Below are 16,083 nucleotides of genomic sequence, written 5' to 3'. Positions count from 1 at the left end.
TAAAGAGTGAGACAGTAATTTATGCTCCTCTTGAGAGAGAGCACATGAGAGAGTGCACATGATAGAGAGAGAGAGAGAGCACATGAGAGAGAGCAAATGATAGAGAGAGATAGCGAGAGAGGAGAACCGTTTCTACTGCCAACAGATATGGCATGATAACCACCGAAGCGCTTCATTTAGAGACAAAGGCTGCATCTCAATAGTCTACAGTTGCTACCTTCCGTCATCTCCTCCTCCATTTACGCTGATCTGAAAGAGCTGAACATCTTAAAGAGCTGGCCCTCCATATTCTATTCTTAGAGCAGACGATGGAAAGAACAGGAAGAGAAGAGGCAAGGAGAGGACACAAGGAAATGAGGACACACACACATGACAGCATGCCCCCCCAGCCTGAGGGATCTAGTTCCTCATCTCTGATTTGGTCTGTTTTGTCACGAAACCAAAACTGCTCGCTCCATGTCCTCATAGAGAGGGTTCAGGCTGTGTGTGTGTGTGATGTGTGTGTGTGTATGTGCGTGCATGCCTGCGTGCGTGTTTGTGTGTGCAGTTCCTGTACTAGTTGCTCAGCACTGACTACTGCATTATCTATGGTGACAGCTTCCTGTCTGGACAGGAACAGGAAGTCTCAGAGGCCAGTCTCAGGATGTAAATAATACGTATAATAGGATATAAATAATAAACAATTAACAGTTTCCTCGAGAAACCTGTAAGATACGCACACACACACCTCACATGAGAATACTGAACAACACCAAGGATGCTTTTCAAGTCAACAGTCTAAATTCCCCTTGTCTCCTCTCCCTCTGAGCTGACGTGAGAGAACAGGACAGCTGAATTTGCTTTCACATCAGTGCAGAATACAAATGGAGGAGGGGAGGCAAGAAGAGGAGGATATCTTAAACTATTTAGATACACCTGGTTGTCAGCTGTTGCTAGCCAATAGTAGATATCTAATGAAGAGAGAGAGCGAGCCTGGGGTGTATTCAGTGATGCAGATAGAAGTGTAATAAATAGAGCCGATGACATTCTCTAATCTTCATGTCAAACTATATACAGTTGAAGTCGGAAGTTTACATACACTTAGGTTGGAGTCATTAAAACTCGTTTTTTAACCACTCCACAAATTTCTTGTAAACAAAATATAGTTTTGGCAAGTCGGTTTGGACATCTACTTTGTGCATGACACAAGTAATTTTTCCAACAATTGTTTACAGATTATTTCACTTATAATTGACTGTATCACAATTCCAGTGGGTCAGCTTCATGAGGTAGTCATCTGGAATGCATTTCAATTAACATGTGTACCTTGTTAAAAGTTCATTTGTGGAATTTCTTTCCTTCCTAATGCATTTGAGCCAATCGGTTGTGTTGTGACAAGGTAGGGGTGGTATACAGGAGATAGCCCTATTTGGTAAAAGACAAAGTCCATATTATGGCAAGAACAGCTCAAATAAGCATGACAGTCCATTATTACTTTAAGACATGAACTATGAAAGTTTATTTTAAGAGCAGTCGCAAAAACCATCAAGCGCTATGATGAAACTGGATTTCATGAGGACCGCCACAGGAAAGGAAGACCCAGAGTTACCTCTTCTGCAGAGGATAAGTTCATTAGAGTTACCAGCTTCAGAAATTGCAGCCCAAATAAATGCTTTGCGGAGTTCAAGTAACAGACACATCTCAACATCAACTGTTTAGAGGAGACTGTGTGAATCAGGCCTTGAATTTCTCTAAAGAAACCATTACTAAATGACACCAATAAGAAGAAGAGACTTGTTTGAGGCCAAAAACCAGGAGCAATAGACATTAGATTGGTGGAAATCTGTCCTTTGGTCTGATGAGTCCAAATTTGAGATTTTTGGTTCCAACCGCTGTATCTTTGTGAGACCCAGAGTAGGTGAACGGATGATCTCCGCATGTGTGGTTTCCACCGTGAAGCATGGAGGTGTGATGGTGTGAGTGGTGCTTTGCACACGCACGCACACACACACACCGGAGGGGGATGTCCTCATTAGGGGGAAACCCTCAGCTCTGCAGGAATCTCTCTGGCAGGGTTACAATTCAAGGCATACTTAACCAGCATTGCTACCACAGAATTCTGCTGTGATATGCCATCCCATCTGGTTTGCGCTTACTGGGACTATCATTTGTTTTTCACCAGGTCAATGACCCAAAACACACCTCCAGGCTGTGTAAGGGCTATTTGACCAATAAGGAGAGTGATGGAGTGCTGCATCAGATGAGTGGCCTCCACAATCACCCGACCTCAACCCAATTGAGATGTTTTTTGATGGACCGCAGAGTGAGGGAAAAGCAGCCAACAAGTGCTCAGCATATGTGGTAACTCCTTCAAGACTGTTGGAAAAGCTTTCCTCACAAAGCTGGTTGAAAAGCTGCCATCAAGGCAACGGGTGATTACTTTGAAGAATCTAAAATCGAAAAATATATTTTTATTTGTTTAACACTTTTTTGGTTATAACATCATTCCATATGTGTTATTTCATAGTGTTGATGTCTTCACTATTTTTCTACCATGTAGAAAATAGTACAAATAAAGAAAAACCCAAACTTTTGACCGGTACTATGTGTACATATTATGTTCTATATAACACATTTCTTTCTAAACTTTCCGTAACATCGCACCCTATTGAACAAACCCCTGGCATAACTGGGCTGAGCTGAACTGGCTGTTATACAGTATATAAGGCTGGGTTGTACTATATTGTAAAACGCTATAGTACCCGTTACTAAGTTCCTAGTGGAAGTCCCGGAAAGTGTTACCTGACACAACACACTGGCACCCACCATGTACAACAGTGTTCTACTTTTAATAGGTCAGATACTGCAGAGCTCTGTGCTGCAGCTGGAACCTGGAGGAGGACACCTTGGACTACAGGGAAAAACAGGCTAGAAGCTGTGTTTTTCAACCTTTTTATGCAAAACATGTTTTACTTCAAATTAGTCGAAGTGCTAGGTGCTGATCTAATGGTAGTGCTTCGCCCCTGGACCACACATGCTCCTGGAGGCATGTGTTCAAACCCAGTCTGCGCAACTTTCCATTCTATCTCCCTCTCCTTTATCTCCTGATCTCTGACACAACCTAATATCTAAGATATGTATGGATTATTTACATACAAAGGCCAACACTTCCCTCTGGGGAAAAAATAGGTTGTGTGTGTGTCAACAGATTCTTCTTTATTTCAACTGAAATATCTCTCTATTGCTTTCTATTCTGTATCTCTCCTCTTGTCTTCTTGGTTCCACTCCTTCCCCTCTCCCTCCATCCCTTATTATGGGGAGTTAATATGGGCAAATGCAACCCTCAGGGTATATACAACACTGTATGTGGGCAGGAGTGTGTGCGTGTGCGTGCCCATACTTATATTGATGGAGACGTCATATTTTTCAATCTTGCTCGCATCCTGTTGGATACACTTACAGCAAACATTTGATATCCTTCTCTTGAGATAATATCAAAGATAATATTGCATCATATGATTGTACCAAGATTATATCTCCATCTTCTCTCCTCAGATCACCAGAAGCTGGAGCGAGAAGCCAGGATCTGCAGATTGCTCAAACACTCCAATATCGGTCAGTACTTGTAACTCTCTCCCTGTTGCTGGTTCTGCTGCAGCACAGGAATAGAATAGAGCTTTCTGCTGACGTTCTCAACCCATCTCTCTTCTCCCCCTTCTCTCTCCTTCCTCTCTCTCTCACTCGGTTCTCCCTACCCACCCACCCTTTCTCTCTCTCTCTCTCTCTCTCTCTCTCCCTCTAGTTCGTCTCCATGACAGTATATCAGAGGAGGGCTTCCACTACCTTCTGTTTGACCTGTGAGTGGCAGCGCTCACATCCCTCTCTATATATTTTATCGCTCCCTCCTCCCATTCTCTTTCCTTTCCCTTCCATTCCATTTTCCTTCTCGCCTTCCTTCTTATCTCCCTCTCCTCTCATACTCCCCCTCTCCTCTTCCTTCTTCATTGCTTCTTCTCACTCCTCTTTTTCGGTCCTTCTCTCCCCGTTTCCAAGGAGATTTCCCCCAATTGCATAACCATCCCCCCTTTGCACACACTCAGTTCCATCTTTAGCCTTCCACACATGCACACAAACACACACTCACTCACACACATATACTGCCCCGCAGTGGAGCCTGTCTCCATGGCAACCCTGCCAGAGAGATTCCTGCAGAGCTGAGGGTTTCCCCCTAATGAGGACATCCCCCTCCGGTGTGTGTGTGCGTGTGCATGCATATTTGGTTGTGTGTGCTTGCATGTGTACGTGCGTGCATTTGTGTGTGTGTGTGTCCTTACAAAAAAACATGTAAAAGAATCACCTGAAAAAACACGTGGTTTTTGGACACATGTATGAATAAATCATGTGAAAAGTGTTTTTCATTAACTTGTGAAGTTTCACATGGATTTTTCACATGAACACAAAATAGTGGTTTCCCAACATTTCACATGTGATATTCTAAGTTTCACATGTTCTTTTGTAACCGGCAGAGTTAGAACCCGGGTCTCCCCGGGTATCTTGACCGTTAGAGGGGCACCAAGTTTCTGTTCAATTCAAAATAGGGCTGTCAAACTTAAACAAAAGTTCATTAAGTTAATCGCAGGATTTTCTGTGATAAATCGCAAATTCAGAATTTGCTAAAAACATTTTTTATATAAAAAGTGGCGCAGTGTAAGAGGCATCACTACAGGCCTTGGTTCGAATCCAGGCTGTATCACATCCGGCCGTGTTTCGGAGTCCCATTGGGCGGCACACAATTGGCCCAGCGTCGTCCGGGTTTGGCCGTCATTGTAAATAAGAATTTGTTCTTAACTGACTTGCCTAGTTAAATATAAAATAAATATTAAAAGCATTACAAGAATATTTACGTTTTGAGTTTGTTCAAAGTAATGATTAGCAAAATCAGGTAAATTGATAAATCACAATTTCTTTAACCTCAAATTTGACTTCTTTTGACATCTGGTTGTTTTTAGCTGTATATATGATGTATTTTGGTGTTTTCAGATGAGGCGGTTAAGTTAACTGACTAACTCTGATAGCGCTATTTCAAAACCATCTTATTGTAGAAAAGTATTTGTTTACATTCATTCCATAAGCAAACACATTCACAAAAGCAAACATGCCACACTTTCAAATACGTTAAAATCCCTTTTAAGCCTGTGCATTAAATGTAACAAAAAACAATGGACAGCTAACAAAAGCTAAAAAATAGCTAGCTAGGACAAAATGGAAGGCTAGCTCGTGCCTATCACTAAGCTAGCTAGCAGTTAGCAATTAGCATGCGACCATTAGATATACATTTCACAAAAAGTTACCTTCTAAAATACATCATTAGCGTGGTTCATATGCACACAAGCTAGCTTCTTAGCTTGGCTACACTCATGTAAATAGGATAACCTCATTAGTTTTTCACTCGGTCAAAACAATTAAATTATACATCAAAATGAACAGAAAACTCAACACAGTTTAGTTAAACATGTTTATCTCTTGATTTTGAAAAAACAACCATCTGTAAAAACCAGAAAACAGGATAAAAAACAAGGAGACACAGAGAGCTAGCTTCTCTGTTCTTTTCAATGGGCTTCTTCCAACGGTCACGGACCGACGTACGAAGAAACGAGGCGGGTGTCTGCAGTAGTAACAGAGAGAGATGCCTCTCCCTAATGGTAGCGCTAAGTACATGTATATCAATTCAACACTATGGAGGATTACAATAATAATAATGGAGCGGATGGCTCAGAAATAATTATTAGGTTAAGTAACCTTTTTACAGAATGACATTACAGAATTTGCAATTCCACTTGTGGAAACATTTCACTTGTGAAAAGGTGGCAGAGAATAACACTATTTCACCCCCACATGTGAACTTGCAATTCCACATGTGAAAGTTTGAAGAGTTCTTACACGTTAAACTGCAAATGTGATTTTCACATATTCATGTTTTTCAAATGTGAACTTGCAATTCACTTGTGAGGTGAAAACATGTTATTCTCTGCACATGTGATAAGGGGGTGTGGTGGTCAAAGGCACTGCATCTCAGTGCAAGAGGCGTCACTATAGTACCTGGTTCGAATCCAGGCTGCATCACATACGGTCGTGATTAGGAGTCCCATAGGGCCGCGCACAATTGGCCCAGCGTCGTCCGGGTTTGGCCGGAGTAGGCTGTCATTGTAAATAAGAATTTGTTCTTTAACTGGCTTGCCTAGTTAAATAAAGGTTACATTATTATTTTATTTTTTTCTCTGAATGTAATACATGTGAAAATATGTTTAAGCTCAATGTGATTTTCACATGTGAAACTGCATTGCCACGTTTTCTTTTGTAAGGGTGTGTGTGTGTGTGTGTGTGTGTGTGTGTAAACTTGTCTCTTTGTGTTGTAGAGTGACAGGTGGAGAGCTGTTTGAGGACATTGTGGCCAGAGAGTACTACAGTGAAGCAGATGCCAGGTAAACACCTTTTTACACAGTTCACCCTCTTCCATGTATCCATCAGCTTGCTCTATCATGTGCTCTCTCTTTCTCTCTCTCTCTCAATTCAATTCAAGGGCTTTCCACTAGTTTCTGCAGCCAGTGTCATTCTGAGTTTTACTAGCTAACGTGAGCTAATAACTTACCGTCTGTTTGGCTCACATTCTATGACCTACTTAGCTAACATAGCTAGATAGGTGCAATATTAGCTACACCAATCAAAGAGTGAGGAGTCAACGTTTACAACACATACAAACAGAACGTTGTAACCCGAATAAAAAGACAGGCTTCTAGATTGATTGGCTAGCAGCTAACTAACTTTTCCAGCTTTCATGACTAACCTACTGTAGATGGCGCGGTAGCTCGTTCCCGTGCTATGTTAGCTAGCTAGTTGTTGTTTGTTGCGGGAAACTGAGCGACATCCCATGAATGTGATGCAGAAATAGATTAAAGATAGTGTCGTTGTTAGAATGTGGAGAATAACTATAGCCGGGGTACTTTACCTGGCAAATAAACAGTTGCTATTCCAGTGGCTACTGTATTATTTTTTTAGTTCACTCTTGTCTTCTGCAGTTTTTTTTCAATGCACCAATCAACTGTTTGGTTCCTTGTACCAAGAGCCAATCATGTGTCGTCATACTATCTCTTCTATATCTCTGGAATGTCATGGCAAAAAAAAATTGGACTTCCACCTTATTAGACATAGCTACCAAAGTAACTGCTTTTAACAAACTGTTGGCCTATTCAATCAAAGCACACATTTTACCTAGTGGCGTGCCTCATGAGAGAAATATGACCATTCGCACAATCAACCTGAAGTCTCATAAGAAATTGTAACGTTTTGTTGTTGTCTTGGAGTAGCATTATACTATGCTGTTATATTAAATTCTGTTACTTAGAATGCTAATTACGGAGAGGCTGCATTTCCCGAATTCTCTGGAACCCTCTTCCCAATAGCAACAAATCTGCCCATGTGCAGAATTATCTACATTACACACAAACTCTGCTCTATAGAGAATTATAGGCTACTCTGGCAAATGGTGTTGTTTAATAAAGTCAGATCAATTAATACATTGTCAAAGGTTACCCTCCCCTCTCCTTCGTATTCTTGCCATAACCTGTTTTGCCATAACCTGACTTGCCTAGTTAAATAAAGGTTAAATAGTCCTCACAAGTGGCGCAGTGGTCTAAGGCACTGCATCGCAGCGCTAGCTGTGCCACTAGAGATTCTGGGTTCGAGTCCAGGCTCTGTCGCATGCGGCCGGCCGCGACCGGGTGGCCCATGGGGCGGCGCACAATTGGCCCAGCGTCGTCCGGGTTAGGGAGGGTTTGGCTGGTCGGATATCCTTGTCTCATCGCGCACTAGCGATGTGTCAAGAAGCAGTGCGGCTTGGTTGGGTTGTGTTTCAGAGGACGCATGGCTCTCGACCTTCGCCTCTCCCGAGTCCATACAGGATTTGCAGCGATGAGACAAGAATGTAACTACTACCAATTGGATACCACAAAATTGGGAGAAAAAAGGGGTGAAAAATACAAAATAAATAAAGTTTAAATAACTAAAATTGACATGGGAAACATTGCCATTTTGAGTCTCTCTTACTCTCCCTCTCTCCTGTTCAATGTTACTCTCAGTTTTACCTTTCCATTGCACTCAGACAGACAGACAGACAGACAGACTTAAATCAATTTGACTGTGGAGGCGTTGTGGGGGTGGGAGAGAGAGAAAGGGAAATTGGACAGAGTGAAAGAGGTGAGTTAGAAAATAGCAAGGATATAGGGAGTACTGTATGAGGGGTAGAGGAAATTGAGAAAAGATTGGAAGTGCACATACATATTTCATGGTGTGTGTGAAATTTGCTACATTGCCCTACCCTGAGTGTGTGTGTTCAGATTTTTGCCCGCATTGCATGTGTTCTGTCCGTCTGTCTGTCCAAGACTGGTTGTATTTGGCAACAAAAGAAAGTGAAAGTCAGAGATAAAGAGTTAGAGGGAAAGTATTTCTCAGTCAAAGAAACTGGGAGTGAAATTAACATTTTAAATTGTAATTGTAATTGTTATAATTGTATAAATTGTCTAATTTCTATTTTGTGTTTGACACATTTAAAAAAAAATAAGCCAGAGAAAGTCACCAAGTTTGACATAGCCTCTCCTAAACACACACACACACCCTCCTTTTTGTCAAACAGATTAATAGACAGAGGTGACAGTGTTTGTGTGCTTGTGAGTGTGCACTTGCATGCGAGTGTGTCTGTGTGTGTGTGTGTAACTCACGTCATAGGCTCCATCCCAAAATGGAGGATACCCCACTAGCAGGATGTACAGGATCACACCTATACATAAACACCCACACATGGACGCACTCAGGCATGCAGGCGCACTCCTACGCTGCCTGACTCGTATAGTGCAGTTCCTCTTCAACATCTCGCTGGCAGGTGTTCACACACACACACACACACTGTGGCAGGTTCCACTGTTCAAGTCAATGTGGAGTGTTTTAGGTATGCTGATATTCAAGAGCATCCACTCCTTTGTAGTCCAGTGATAACACAGAATGTCATTCACGACAGAAAGACACAGGAGTGGACTTGAGCCGTGGGTGTATTGACATGTTCATGCACTTTTACTGTACAAGTGTGTGTGTATCAAATACCTTCAAATACTTGAAAGTTGAGGGGTGCTTGATTTTAGCTTGGAGTTTCCACTTTTGGGACTTACATAGAATAGAACATAATTTGTCTTGCACAATTTAAAAGCACTGCAATACACCACACGGAACACAGATCAGATGCAGCACACTGGCAGAGACTAACCGACTCCCCCTGGTGTTGTTATACAGTCACTGCATCCAGCAGATCCTGGAGGCCGTGCTACACTGTCACCAGTCGGGTGTGGTACACAGAGACCTCAAGGTGAGTTACAGATTATTTTAATCACTTTGGCACTATTTTCACAATACAGTTGAAGTCGGAAGTTTACATACACTTAGGTTGGAGTCATTAAAACTCGTTTTTCAACCACTCCACAAATTTCTTGTTAATAGTAGCTATAGTTTTGTCAAGTTGGTTAGGACATCTACTTTGTGCATGACACAAGTAATTTTTCCAACAATTGTTTAGACAGATTATTTCAGTGTATCATAATACCAGTGGGTCAGAAGTTTACATACACTAAGTTGACTGTGCCTTTAAACCGCTTGGAAAATTCCAGAAAATTATGTAATGGCTTTAGAAGCTTCTGATAAGCTAATTTACATCATTTGAGTCAATTAGAGGTGTACCTGTGGATATATTTCAAGGCCTACCTTCAAACTCAGTGCCTCTTTGCTTGACATCATGGGAAAATCTAAAGAAATCAGCCAAGGCCTCAGAATTTGTTTTTGTAGACCCCCACAACTCTGATTCATCCTTGGGAGCAATTTCCAAATGCCTGAAGGTACCACGATCATTTATACAAACAATAGGAAGCAAGTATAAACACCATGGGACCACGCAGCCGTCATACCACTCAGGAAGGAGACGCGTTCTGCCTCCTAGAGATGAACGTACTTTTGGTGCGAAAAGTGCATATCAATCCCAGAACAACAGCAAAGGACCTTGTGAAGATGCTGGAGGACACAGGTACAAAAGTATCTATATCCACAGTAAAACGAGTCCTATATCGACATAACCTAAAAGGCCGCTCAGCAAGGAAGAAGCCACTGCTCCAAAACCGCCATAAAAAGCCAGACTATACTATATAGACGATTGTACTTTTTGGAGAAATATCCTTTGGTCTGATAAAACAAAAACAGAACTGTTTGGCCATAATGACCATCGTTATGTTTGGAGGAAAAGGGGGGAGGCTAATTTTCCTACCTCATGATGCCATCTATTTTGTGAAGTGCACCAGTCCCTCCTGCAGCGAAGCACCCCGAGAACATAATGCTGCCACCCCGTGCTTCGTGGTTGGGATGGTGTTCTTCGGCTTGCAAGCCTCCCCCTTTTTCCTCCAAACATAACGATGGTCGTCACTATAGTTTGTTCACAAGACATTTGTGGAGTGGTTGAAAAATGTGTTTTAATGACTCCAACCTAAGTGTATGTAAACTTCTGATTTCATCTGTATGCTGAAATAACATCTCAAGACATCAGTCATGAAGTTAAAGCTTGGTTGCAAATGGGTAATCTAAATGGACAATGACCCCAAACATACTTCCAAAGTTGTGGCAAAATGGCTAAAGGACAACAAAGTCAAGGTATTGGAGTGGCCATCAGAAAACCCTGACCTCAATACTATAGAACATTTGTGGGGAGAACTGAAAAAGTGTGTGCGAGCAAGGAGGCCTACAAACCTGACTCAGTTACACCAGCTCTGTCAGGAGGAATGGGCCAAAATTCACCCAACTTATTGTGGGAAGCTTGTGGAAGGCTACCCGAAACGTTTGACCCAAGATAAACAATTTGAAGACAATGCTACCAAATACTAATTGAGGGTATGCAAACTTCTGACCCACTGGGAATGTGATGAAAGAAATAAAAGCTGAAATAAATCATTCTCTCTCCTATTATTCTGACATTTCACATTATTAAAATAAAGTGGTGATCCTAACTGGCCTAAGACGGAATTTTTACTAGGATTAAATGTCAAGAATTGTGAAACTGAGTTTAAATGTATTTGGCTAAGGTGTATGTAAACTTCCGACTTCAACTGTATGTTGAACACTAGTAACACAGCCAGCCTTACATTCAGCACCTTTCATTGTGCATTCATTTTGTTTGTTGACATCCTTCACCACACAACCATTGATCCAAAATAACAGGTTTACTGTGGAATGTAATCACCAAAACACAACATGATATCTTCTCAATTGAGTTATTTTAACAACCAGTTAATCCATTTTTCAAAAATGCCCTTTGAATGTAGTATTCTACAGTACAGTAAATTACACTGTTCTCACATTAGGCAATACATTTGCACTACTCATTAAAATTGATTAAACATCTAATTTCCATAATTTCTATCCTATGTGATAATAAAGGTGCGATCATTGAAGACATCGTTCACAATGTAATCAAATTATAGAAAATAATAAAAACGTTTAGCAGCCACTAGTTTGCATCAAGCCTATCTTGAGCATTTGGCCATAGGTTCCCATTGAAATCACAGTAAATAACATCATGTTCATACACCTGGGGAAAAAACATTTTTACATGATGAATCCAAGCCTGACATAGTGCATTCGGAAAATATTCAGAACCCTTGACTTATTCCACATTTTGTTACATTGCAGCCTTATTCTAGGGTGGCAGGTAGCCTAGTGGTTAGAGCTTTGGGCCAGTAACCAAAAGGTTGCTGAAACGAACCCCCAAGCTGACAAGGTAAAAATCTTTCGTTCTGGCCTTGAGTAAGGCAGTTAACCCACTGTTCCCCGGGCGCTGAAGACGTGGATATCGATTAAGGCAGCACCTCTCTGATTCAGAAGGATTGCCTTAAATGCGGAAGACGCATTTCAGTTGAAGGCATTCAGTTGTACAACTGACTAGGAATCCCCCTGACAAAGCAAAAACTGATTTTTTTGTTGAAATTTTTGCACGTTTATAAAACAATTTAACTACCTTATTTACATAAATATTCAGACCCTTTGGTATGAGAATCGAAATATAGCGCAGGTGCATTCTGTTTCCATTGATCATCCTTGAGATGTTTCTACAACTTGATTGGAGTCCTGTGGTAAATTCAATTGATTGGACATGATTTGAAAAGGCACACACCTGTCTACATAAGGTCCCACAGTTGAAAGTGAATGTCAGAGCAAAACCAAGCCACGAGGTCGAAGGAATTGTCCGTAGTGCTCCGAGACAGGATTGTGTCAAGGCACAGATCTGGGGAAGGGTACCAAAAAATGTCTACAGATTTGAAGGTCCTCAAGAAAACAGTGGCCTCCATAATTCTTAAATGGAAGAAGTTTGGAACCACCAAGGCTTTTCCTAGAGCAGGCCGCCTGGCCAAACTGAGCAATCGAGGGAGACCAGCCTTGGTCAGAGAGGTGACCAAAAACCTGATGGTCACTTTGACAGAGTTCCTCTGTGGAGAACCTTCCAGAAAGACAACCATGTCTGCAGCACTCCACCAATCAGGCTTTTATGACTGGGAGACTAGTCAGGATCGATGGAAAGATGAATGGAGCAAAGTACAGAGATATCCTTGATGAAAACCTGTTCCAGAGTGCTCAGGACCTCAGACTGGGGTGAAGGTTAACTTTCCAACAGGACAACGACCCTAAGCACATTGCCAAGACATGCATGGCCTGAACAAGGATGGTACGGTCATGGGGATGGCAATCATACATCTTCCACCTGTATTGTAATTCTGTATTGTATTTTACAGCATTGCATTGTACTTACGTATTGTAATGGTCCTGTAAGTGACTCAGTTCGATTCCCACTGTGTTCACATATCAAAATGTGTGGACTGTTGTCACGTTGGATAAAAGGTTCTGCTAAATAAATGGCATATGCAGTGGGGCAAAAAAGTATTTAGTCAGCCACCAATTGTGCAAGTTCTCCCACTTAAAAAGATGAGAGAGGCCTGTAATTTTCATCATAGGTACACTTCAACTATGACAGACAAAATGAGGGGCAAAAATTCCAGAAAATCACATTGTAGGATTTTTAATGAATTTATTTGCAAATTATGGTGGAAAAAAAGTATTTGGTCAATAACAAATTGGCCTCATCTTTTTAAGTGGGAGAACTTGCACAATTGGTGGCTGACTAAATACTTTTTTGCCCCACTGTATTATGGTATTACAGTCCTGTATTGGCCAATGCAATTTTAGTAATTTGTGTGTTGTACTTAGTCAATTGAAAATGTGCTTAGAGTTTTGAGGTTTGTACAAGAGTTGTGAACATTTACCACTTGTGAAAATTGCACCAAAGCGCAAAAAAAAAACTAATTGTGTGTGTATCTTGGTGTCAGCTGGACGAAAAGAGATTGTGTGTCCTCACAAGAATAGTAAGCCAACTAAAATTCAGTGAAGTGAGGACATTTTGCCGGTCCTCCCTTCTAAAACAGCTACTTTAGGCATTTGGGTTAGAGTTAGTTAGAATGAGGGTTTGGAGTAGGACAAGGGTTCGGGCTAGGGTTAGGGAAAATAGGATTTTGAATGGGAATCAATTAAAGTATAGTAAGACATAGATGTGTGTGTAATTGTCAAGGCATAAGAATAGGTTAGGATCGATTTTCTACAAACCTGTCATGCTCCTGACACAATAAAAATGTCATAAGTTTAATAAAACTGCTCTCTGCCGTCATGCTGACATTATACAGCAGTCCCACTGGTATTAACACAGTTCCACTGTGTGTGTGTGTGGACATGTTGTGGGTACCAGAAGTCCCCACAAGAATAGTAAACGAACAAAAATGTGACCAACTGGGGACATTTGTTAGTCCCCACAGGGTCAAATGCTATTTCTAGGGGGTTTAGGGTTAAGGTAAGAATTAGGGTTAAAGTTAGGTTAGGTTTTTGGGTTAAGGCTAGGGTTAAGGTTAGGTTTAGGCTTTTACACCCATCTGCCATTCACAATGCCCTAGCAAAACCGAAACCTACTTGAAGGTAACAGTTGGCCATAATGTCCGGCTTCCACATCATCTCCTGACATCCTCAGACTTGGATGGATGGTGACCTGGCTGCTAATCTCGCAGTGGATCTTGAACGACCTGGCTGGTAGGCCAGCATCCCGGAGTCGCCTCTTCACTGTTGATGTTGAGACTGGTGTTTTGCGGGTACTATTTAATGAAGCTGCCAGTTGAGGACTTGTGAGGCGTCTGTTTCTCAAACTAGACACTCCAATGTACTTGTCCTCTTGCTCAGTTATGCACCGAAGCCTCCCACTCTTTCTATTCTGGTTAGACAGTTTGCGCTGTTATGTGAAGGGAGTAGTATAGTAATTTGCAGTCATTTACAACATTAACAATGTCTACACTGTATTTCTGATCAATTTTAATCATGTTATTTTAAATTGACAAAAAATGTGCTTTTCTTTCAAAAACAAGGACATTTCTAAGTGACCCCAAACGTTTGAGTGGTAGTGTGTGTGTGTGCGCGTATGTGGATGCTTGTGTGTGTGTCTCTGTGTGTGTACACTACCAGTCAAAAGTTTTAGAACACCTGCTCATTCAATGGTTTTTCTTCATTTTTACTATTTTCTACATTGTAGAATAATAGTGAAGACATCAAAACGATGAAATAACACATATGGAATCATGTAGTAACCAAAAAAGTGATAAACAAATCAAGATTCTTCAAATAACCACCCTCTGCCTTGATGACAGCTTTGCACACACTTGGCATTCTCTCAACCAGCATCATGAAGTAGTCACCTGGAATGCATTTCAATTAACAGGTGTGTCTTCTTAAAAGTTAATTTGTGGAATTTCTTTCCATCTTAATGCGTTTGAGCCAACCAGTTGCGTTGTGACAAGGTACGGGTGGTATACAGAAGATAGCCCTATTTGGTAAAAGACCAAGTCCATATTATGGCAGGAACAGCTCAAATAAGTAAGGAGAAACAACAGTCCATCATTACTTTAAGACATGAAGGTCAATCTATATGAAACATTTCATGAAATTTGCAGTCGCACAAGTGCAGTCGCACAAACCATCAAGCACTATGATGAAACTGGCTTTCATGAGGACGGCCACAGGAAAGGAAGACCCAGAGTTACCTCTGCTGCAGAGGATAAGTTCATTAGAGTTACCAGCCTCAGAAATTGTAGCCCAAATAAATGCTTGAGGAGAAGTTCATTAGAGTCCAAATTCAAGATTTTTTATTCAAACCTCCGTGTCTTTTTGAGGCGCAGAGTAGGTGAACTGATGATCTCCGCATGTGTATTTACCACCATAAAGCATGGAGGAGGTGGTATTATGGTGTGGGAGTGCTTTGCTGGTGACACCGTCTGATTTAATTAGAATTCAAGGCATACTTAACAAGCATGGCTCCCGCAGCATTCTGCAGCGATACACCATCCCGTCTGGTTTGTGCTTAGTGGGACTATCATTGGATTTTCAACAGGACAATGACCCAACACACCTCCAGGATGTGTAAGGGCTATTTTCCCAAGAAGGAGAGTGATGGAGTGCTGCATCAGATGACCTGGCCTCCACAATCCCCCGACCTCAACCAAATTGTGATGGTTTGGGATGAGTCGGACGGCAGAGTGAAGGAAAATCAGCCAACAAGTGCTCAGGATATGTGGGAACTCCTTCAAGAGTGTTGGAAAAGCATTCCAGGTGAAGCTGGTTGAGAGAATGCCAAGAGTGTGCAAAGCTGTCATCAAGCCAAGGGGTGGCTATTTGAAGATTCTCAAATATAAATTTGTTTAACACTTTTTTGGTTACTACATGATTCAATGTGTGTTATTTCAAAGTGTTGATGTCTTCGGTATTATTCTACAATGTAGGAAATAGTATAAATAAAGAAAAACTCTTGAATGACATTAGGTGTTCTAAAACTTTTGACCGGTAGTGTACATGCATGTTCATGTGTGTGTGTATGTGCAAGTGCATTACTACTACATGATTTTAGGCCTAGCACCATATAATAACACATTTAATAGGATC

At 41.3% G+C, this 16,083-nt stretch overlaps 1 protein-coding gene across 7 annotated transcripts in view; it reads left to right on the top strand.

Annotated features, from left to right (window-relative positions):
- LOC110509551 (calcium/calmodulin-dependent protein kinase type II subunit beta) overlaps positions 1-16,083 on the top strand; it is a 62,004-nt gene that overhangs the window by 2,670 nt on the left and 43,251 nt on the right. For all 7 annotated transcript variants that reach the window (XM_036967687.2, XM_036967686.2, XM_036967691.2 and 4 more), the window contains exons 3-6: positions 3,535-3,594; positions 3,782-3,836; positions 6,396-6,461; positions 9,319-9,391. In XM_036967687.2, the coding sequence (XP_036823582.1) occupies positions 3,535-3,594; positions 3,782-3,836; positions 6,396-6,461; positions 9,319-9,391 (254 nt within the window). The remainder of the gene's footprint in view (positions 1-3,534; positions 3,595-3,781; positions 3,837-6,395; positions 6,462-9,318; positions 9,392-16,083) is intronic.

This window comes from Oncorhynchus mykiss, chromosome 29 (genome assembly GCF_057628025.1).
Source record: "Oncorhynchus mykiss isolate SJ-2025 chromosome 29, ASM5762802v1, whole genome shotgun sequence".
Classification (NCBI taxonomy): Eukaryota; Metazoa; Chordata; class Actinopteri; order Salmoniformes; family Salmonidae; genus Oncorhynchus; species Oncorhynchus mykiss.
The sequence above is the reverse complement of the archived record's forward strand: the minus strand, read 5'-3'. Positions and strand labels throughout refer to the sequence as shown.